We start from the raw sequence: 8,685 nt of genomic DNA on the forward strand, positions 1-8,685 counted from the left end.
ACAGTAATTTTAGTGCCAAGCAAATAGGATCTAAATTTTTCTAAAGCTAAAATTATAGCAAAAAGTTATTTTTCCGTAGTCGAATAATTTTTCTTAGCCGAGTCCAAAGTTCGGGATGCATAAGCTATGACATATGGCTCTTTCCATATTTTTTGGCCAAGAACGGCTCCAACGCTAGTATCCGATGCGTCACACATAAGTTCAAAGGGATGATTCCAATATGGCGGCTGAACAATTGGAGCTTAAATAAGCTTTTCCTTTAATGAATCGAAAGACTACTTGCATTTTGAATTAAAGTCAAAGTCTTAATCTTTTTGAAGTAGATTGCATAAAGGTTATGTTATCTTCGAAAAGTCCTCAATAAACTCGGTAAAATCCTACATGGCCAAGAAAAGAACAAATTTCCCTCACAGTTGTGGGGTAAGGAAGTGAGCGTATAACATTTGTTTTAGCTTTATCAACCGCAATCCCTTTTGAGGAAACAATATGACCTAAAATTAACCCTTTATCAACCATAAAATAACATTTTTCATAGTTTAAAACAAGGTTATATTCTAAGCATCTTTTAAGCACATTAGTTAAATTATCAAGACATTCATTAAAAGAATTACCATAAACCGTGAAGTCATCCATAAAGACTTCGATGCCCTTCTCCACATAGTCGGAAAATATACTTAACATGCATCTTTGGAAGGTGGTCGGTGCGTTACAAAGACGAAAGGGCATTCGTCTATACACAAATGTACCGAAGGGACAAGTAAAAGTCATTTTTTCTTGATCCTCTAGCGCCACTGGATTTAAAAAAACCTAAAAAACCATCAAGGCAATAATAATGAGTTTTCCCAGCTAATCTTTCAATTATTTGATCTATAAAAGGAAGAGGAAAATGATCTTTTCGAGTAAGAGAGTTCAACTTCTTGTAATCAATACAAACTCACCATCCATTTTGAACTCTTGTTGGCACTAACTCCCTTTCTTGATTTTCGACCACTGTGACTCCCGTTTTCTTGGGAACCACATGAATCGAACTTACCCAATTATTATCCGATATCGGATAGATTACATCAGCATCAAGGAGTTTCTGAATTTCTTTCTTTACTACTTCCATCATCAGTGTATTTAATCAGTGTTATCCTTCTCGTGATGGCTTTGCTCCTTCTTCAACTTTGATCTTGTGCATACAAGGCAAGAGACTTAATCCTTTAATGTCGGCAATGGTCCATCCTATGGATTCTTTGTGAGAGCGCAACACTGCTACCAAAGATTCCTCTTCTCCTTCGGATAATTTACTTGAGATGATTACATACAAAGTTTCATTTTCACCCAAAAAGGCATATTTCAAATGCTCCAGTAATTGCTTCAATTCTACCTCAGGTGCTTGCAAAACAGAAGGTAAAATTTTAGTTTTAGAGGAAAATAAAGATAAATCAGGGTTATTCCTCATTAAATTCTCTTTCATTTGATGCTTAAATTTCATGAATTGATTGAGTTATGCTCTTGAAATTGAAGAAAGAAAATTTAGGGTTTATGGATCAATTTGAATTAAGATTTGACCTTGAAGAATTAAATGATTATATATCTTTTTCATTCTTGATTGATGATTACTTTCAAGTGTAGATTATCCTACATGACTTCAGTATTGAATAAATGTTTTTGGTTTTGAGATTCAACCTTGTTTTAGTGTTTTACATTTGTAAATGTTGTTTTAAGTAAAAATACAAGTGTGTACACCTATACCAATTTAGCATTTTAGGGTTTTAACTAGGGGTTTACAGTCTGAATGAAATTGAAGTATTCAAGTTTTTTTCATCGCCTGAGCTTCATTTTGATGGTAAAATTATTGGATATGGAGGTGAAATATGAAGACTCCTTATTTAGTCTTTGAAACTCTAGGAGAGAAAGATTAAGGTTTTAGTGGAATCATGAAATTAAAGGTTAATTTGAAGTGTAGGAAGCTTGTATACTTCAAATTTACATTCACTGAAATTTTACAATTTTTCTATGATAAATGTGCATGGTTAGTAGGTGTTCTAATTTGTGCATTTGATTGTATTTGTTATGTAATTAATGATTTTGAAGCACCCAAGCAAGTATAAGTTGAAGGTATCTCGAAAGGAAAAGAGAAGAAACAAGTTTGAAGCTTGAATTCCTACTACAATTCAGTTATAATGTGTAGTCAAGGTCAATGCATTTCATGCATTCTGAATATATGTGTGTTTGACCAGAAAGACTTGTGATAAGCGTTCTTACATGCACATGAATGGTTAATGTTCATAATAGTGTATGAATTACCTTTTTATGATTATATGATAATGGATGAATATTTATGATATTTGTCATAATGATATATATAATGCCAAGTATATTTCTTGAGAGTTATAGGTATAATTGGCATGCCATGAGTCTAGCAGTTGTGATTTTAGTGCTTCTTTGCACACGACTTGTATGCTCACAAGGTAATTATGCTCTTAGGGTCATTTGATTCGTAAGGCATTTTGTGTCGTGCAAAGCCTTGTGGTTGTTAAGGCTTTTTTCTTGTTGACTCACATACCTTGTTTTCTCATTGTGACACTTTGGGCCATATTAAATTGAAATGATTATATACAGCTGGATAAGCTATAAAGCTGATAGATATTAATAAAGAAATGATAGGTTATTGATTGAATTGAACCTGAATTTCCTAATTGTTCTATATTGATTTTATGTTGTAAATTGTATTGAATTGTTATTTAACTGTCTATTCGTACTAAGGGTGTGATTTTTCACACGTAGGCAGTTTGAGGGTTGAGTAAGTTGGGTGTTACATCACTTTTTTGGAAGGTTCATTGAGCTATCACAGCAATGACATCCTACCTAATGTATTTTGATTGTCTTAGTGGCATGTATATGTGATAGACTCGTTTATGTTTTGTTATAGGTCTTTTAACTTTTATATTAGTCTAATATTTGTTTGTAATTACCTATGATCGATAAAGACTGAATTGCATGGTTAATTTGTTTACATTCATGTTTTGGTTCACTACAGCTAATGGTGTTATTAAAAATTAAACATGTTTTAAAGTATACAAGAATGTTTCACAAACTTTGTCATAAATATTTATAATCGAATAAATATGATTATTCTTTGACCGAAGAAAATGATTTTCTTTACATGAAATTGTTAGTGTAATACAATTGTATTGTGACATTTTCGATTCTAGTCCGATGATCGGATTCAAGAAAGGGTGTTATATTTGCACAACACGTAAATAAATAACATACAAAAATTTTATTTATTTTAATCCATTCAAATAAATTACAATAATTATTCCAAATTACTACACCTAGTGCAAAAAACTAATACATGCTACATAACAGGTAACATATATTAAATTTGAAAAACTTCAAAAAAAAAATCATAAAATTATAATATATATATATATATATATATATATATATATATATATATAATAAAACCACAATGTTTTAGTATTTTTGGATTTTAAATAATTTACATTTTCTGATATTCATTGGATTTTAAAAAATAATTCAAAAGTTTCTTGAATTTAATATATATTATATGTCATGACACATTTCTAGATCATCACATGTTTTCTTTTTCCTTTTTTAATTTAAAAATGAAATGAAATGAAATAACATGCTTCACGAAAAATAAAGTTTAGGAATCAAACTGATTTTAAAAAACTATTTTAAGTACTAAAGTGATAATGAGATACAAGTCCTAAAATACTGTAAGCTCAAATAAATTTTGTACAATTATATATATGTAATATATAATTTTAATTTGATTCAAATTTTCGTCAATTACAATTATCAACATAGCATCATTTTATAATTATATTATCATAATTTGATATAAAAATAAATTATTTTATTTTTTTAAAAATATATATTTAAATGAAAATAAAAACTTCACATGTATAGTTAAATACAAATCAAAGTTTCATGGTCATAATTTCTATAAATCAAAATCCATATCATAATCAACTACTAGTTAGTCTATCAAGATGAAACACCTAGTTTTATAAATAAAGTCTGAAATTAGAATTTTAATGTTGTGAATGAAATAAATTGAATTGAGAAGGCATCCCTATAAAACTTCTATGATACCTAATCCAATCGACTAAGAATATAATTTAAATTTAATATGATGATAAATAAAAACAATTAAATATGGTAACTAATATTTAAGAATAGATTAATGAAAATCTAATTAATATGACACCCCACTTTAAAAACTCAAATGGAAGCTTAGAATCTGAAGATGGATTTAGAGTTTCAACCATAATTTGCAGACAACATAATCAAGCTTACATGTTATAATCTAGCTCTTACCATTATTTGTAATCGCGAGCTTGGATTGAATGCCTTTACATTTCTTCTTCCGAATTTGGCACTTTCTATCATTGTAAATTCAAAGATTCAAGTACCAAGCAACTTTGGTGGTTAAGGTACTTGTTATTATCTCTTGAAATCCCGGGTTCAAAAAAGTTTCAGGCTTTACTGGAGGAACCTGTTTTTACACAAACCTACTACCTACAAAAATGACATCATAATTTATAAATAAGGCACTAATAATTCAGTCTCAGCTTATAGTGGCCACCAAAAGAATATCACAATCGTATCAGAAGTTATCTTAGCCGTTTCTACATCCAAGACTCACTCGCTTTCCCTCCACAGAAAACTTGCTACTACCTTCAAGCTGTGGGCAAAAAGCAAAGAAATGTCAAAAATCCGAAACTGAACTCAATGAAAGACAAACCTTTTTGTTCCAGCAAATGCAAAGTGGTCAAAATATTAATAAAATCGGAAAGAACTGTTCCGAGGAGAGATGAGCACACCTTTCGCTTCAAGTAGGCAATTGCATCTTTCTTGGAAGATAAATTGGAAAATACTGAAGATGACTGCTCATCAATAAGAACTTTCAGTTGTTTTAGTTTTAATGAATTTCCAGGTACCTGAAGTAGGCAGATGACTATTAATTAGAGAAAAACATGCACCTCGATTTAAATCATCTTGCATTCTAGATCAATTACCTGACAAAGAAGCCGTTTACACAGCTTTTTCAACTTTAGTTTAGGTTCGTCAGCTTTCTTTGTTTCTAATGCCTTATCCCGCATTTGCTTTGTTGGAGGACCGATGTCATCAGAATCCTCACCATCACTATCCCTAAATGATGTCTTTTTCCCCTGAAAGTGAACTCCAGCTACTTTCTTTGGTCGATCCTTAATGCCCAAACCTTGTTTTCCAGTTGTGGCTTTATCCTAAGATTTTAGAATAAAAGCAGTATGTTCATTCCTTTAATCTCCCAGTCTCCAATATGCTACTAGATTCACATAACATTAAAGCATGTAGAAGAACAATCAATTAAAACACCACTTGTTCACAAGATATCTACAATTTCATCTTCAGATGGAAGGTTAAATTGGAAAGGGAATTATAATTTTTCACTTCAACATACAAATAACTTCAGGACAGTTTTCATAATAAAAAAGGCAAAGAGACATACTTGCACAAGTTTGTAGAGATTCTCTTGATCATCTTCAAAAAAAACAGTTCTCTCAGTTGAGATTTTAGACTCTCCAATTTTTTTTGATTTCTTTCTGGTAGATTCTCCCAGAAAACCTCCAGTAACAAATCCATATTTATAGCCCCACCAATCCAGAGAAACGCTTTCAACTTTGTTTCCTGTGACAAAGAGCTAAATTTTCTCAGAAATGAACAACGGAAGACAGCTATAGAGAGCAATAAGCAAACAAGTAACACGAAAGAGGTCAAGAATATTCTTTGCCAGGAATAGACTTGAATTTTTCAGTACAAGATTATATACACCTGATGGGAAATCAGAAAAAATCTGGCTTTCTACCTTCAATATAACTGCAAAGACCGTAAAGGTTAACAATTTTTTAACAATATAATGCAAAGAAAAATGACACCTTACTGCCAGAATTCAATTAAGTTTTCAGTATGAACTAGAGTATAAATTTCTTTTCATCAATTTACTTGTATTACCTTCAGCAGAAAAATCATTAGTTTCAGTTGGCTCTATGATCTCCATTTCACCAATGACTACAGGATCTGGAGGCGATGACTTTTCAGCCTTTTTGGCCTATTGCAAAACATGAGTAAATAAAGTGACTGTTTAATCCTAAAATACTAGTAAACGTTGAAAATGCATCTAATCAAATACTAATTGCAAGGGGAAAAGAACTATCTAAAAATAAAAATTGATAATTCCATCAAACAGAACATAAAAACTGATGTAAATGAATATTTCAATTTACACATGATGTTGTAAGGTGCTTCAGCATTTAACCAAAACATAAGGCCTGATTGTTACTTAATCACTATGTTTCTACAATGCTTTGTGTTAGCTCATGCAGAGATATCTAAATTTGTTTGGAAAGGTGAGTGACTAGATGATGAAGGTAGCATGGCAACTGTCTATTGTGCTAAAATGAAACAAAGAACAGATTGATCAAGGATTATACAATTATATTGACAATTCAACTCACAACCAAACCCAATAAAATGTAAATATTCATGATTTTTTCCCTTGAGCTTTCATGTATTCTAACCAGGAAAATCTTTTTGAGATTAAGTTGGACATTATTAACAAACCAAATTTGAATAATAATTGACAAGTGAACACATTTCAAGCCAAATATTTGACATTACATTTTGATCTGATATAATTATATTGCATCTTGAAAGGAACTTTAGACAACAAATACTAAAGTAAAGTATAAAAACAACATCATTGCCACAGCTTCAAACAAGTAAAACTTTTAACAGACTAAATAACTTCGAAGAAGACAAAGGCAATAAGACATACTGAAGTTGTAGAACTTACAAGAATTCCTTCAAGATCCTTTGAAGAGTATGCATGCACAAGCTTCCCTCGCTCTCTTTTCTTATATCTAAAAACAAAACAAAGTAGAAACGAGAACAAATAACATCCAGCATTAATTAAATAATTGGCAATAATCTCTTACCACTAAAAAACATGACAATAAGGCACCAACCTTCCCTGGGGTCGGGTAGTCTTAGCTGCTTGTTCTGCAGTATCATTAGGCACATCACTCTTGGTTTCTACTTGATTTTCACTCGTTTCAGCTGTTCAGTAAAACTAAATTACTCCCCAATCAATAACATTCTAAGTAAAAATATGAGATGAAATTTTCATTTGGCATCAGCCATACCTTCAACAGTGGTTTGCACTGCTTGCTTCTGAAAAATCAAAAAGAGACGAGAACAAAAAAAAAAGAGCTTTGAATCAAATTGAGCACAGTAATTGCCAATCAAAGTATAAATAAGAATGAATTACGCACCACTTTCAATCCTTTGAGAATACTATCAAACTGAGCTGTATCGAACGCCCACGGATTAGGCTTATCTAATCCAATACCTGATCCATGAATTTCAAATTTAAATAAAATTCCAATTTTAAAACTATTGTTCATCCTTTCATCCTATTCTAATTCTCAAGCAAGCACTTCAACATTAAGGAAATAAACAAATCAAGAAACCAAAGAAACAGACAGACAAACAGACCATAAAAAACTGATAATTATAAAATAAAATAAAAGAATTAAGAACGAACCAGTCGTATCCTGCTTGTTTTTAACTCTAACGTGACCTTTGATCCCTTGCTTATCTTTCCCAAGTCCTTCTCCTTCTTCCCATCCCTAACCGGGGCACTAAAACAATCACAAAATATGCCTATATACGAGCAAATTATACGTTCATAAATATATAATCATACGTACCATTTGCTTCATAAGACGAAAAGCAGCAGATTGACGAGAGACGCCGACGTAGCAGAGAGGAGCTTCAGGTGCAACCATTTTCGGGTCTTTTTTCTCTTCCTCTCTGCTGCGCCGGCGAATATAGTGAGACTTGTTTTTTAAGGTAAAAGAAGAGAAAAGGGAAGTGTTTGGGTAGGAGATCTAGGAAAGACAAAACCCTAGGTGGAAGTGTGAAAGGGGCGGGGGGGGGGGGTGATATGCAGGTGCCTCGAGGGTTTGTGGAGTTCGATGGACGTGCGGCGATAAGGAGGTGGATATTTCATTAATTAAAGGTCGTGTGCAGGTACTTAGATCGTAAACGAGTCGAGTTAAAAATTTTAAAGTATATTTTTATTTAACTTAAAAACTTGTAAGTCTAAAATTTTTGAACTTGACCTAAACTCGATTTAAACTCGAAATCATGAAATGAAGTTTTAGAAAGTTCGAAAATACTTGAAATAAAAAAAATTTAAACTTAACGGAGTTGAATCTCAAACTATAACATGAAAACCTTATTCTTCATTTTCAAAAAATATCAACAAATAAATGTTAATACTATTAATAATTTAATTTAAAAATAAAATTTTTGAGTTGAGTATCAAGTAGCTCGATTCAACTTGTTAAGAACTCGAGTCGAGTATGTATCGAACTTTGACTGAGTCGAACTAGAGTAACTCATAATCTATCTAGTCTCATTTATAGCCCTACCCATTGGATTCAGGTGGAACACAATGAATATTAGAGGGATCATACCTCCTAAATTTGGGAAAATTATTAATAAGTTACTTCAAATTAAAAAAAAAAGTATTTAGCTTATTCAAAATATTTATTTTTTTCTTAAATTTATTAAAAATTTATATTGATATATTTATTATATGTGTTGATGGGAATAAATTGA

The 8,685-nt window shown here is 31.4% G+C and overlaps 1 protein-coding gene across 2 annotated transcripts; it reads right to left on the reverse strand.

Annotated features, from left to right (window-relative positions):
• Window positions 1-4,537: 4,537 nt before the first annotated feature.
• On the reverse strand, window positions 4,538-7,989 carry LOC120146343. Of its 2 annotated transcripts, XM_039159931.1 has the most exons (12): window positions 7,770-7,989; window positions 7,604-7,688; window positions 7,332-7,408; window positions 7,203-7,230; window positions 7,026-7,116; window positions 6,854-6,920; window positions 6,013-6,109; window positions 5,833-5,877; window positions 5,510-5,688; window positions 5,037-5,264; window positions 4,842-4,958; window positions 4,538-4,702 (listed from the first exon to the last, which is right to left on the reverse strand). In XM_039159931.1, exons 1-12 carry the CDS (start codon window positions 7,845-7,847, stop codon window positions 4,637-4,639), a joined length of 1,158 nt encoding a protein of 385 aa, XP_039015862.1. In that variant the 5' UTR covers window positions 7,848-7,989; the 3' UTR covers window positions 4,538-4,636. The 2 variants fall into 2 exon arrangements, with proteins under 2 accessions (XP_039015862.1, XP_039015863.1); XM_039159932.1 differs by lacking the exon at window positions 5,833-5,877.
• Between the last annotated feature and the right edge of the window lie 696 nt (window positions 7,990-8,685).

This window comes from Hibiscus syriacus, unplaced genomic scaffold (assembly GCF_006381635.1).
Source record: "Hibiscus syriacus cultivar Baekdansim isolate YM2019G1 unplaced genomic scaffold, ASM638163v2 tig00110912_pilon, whole genome shotgun sequence".
Classification (NCBI taxonomy): domain Eukaryota; kingdom Viridiplantae; phylum Streptophyta; class Magnoliopsida; order Malvales; family Malvaceae; genus Hibiscus; species Hibiscus syriacus.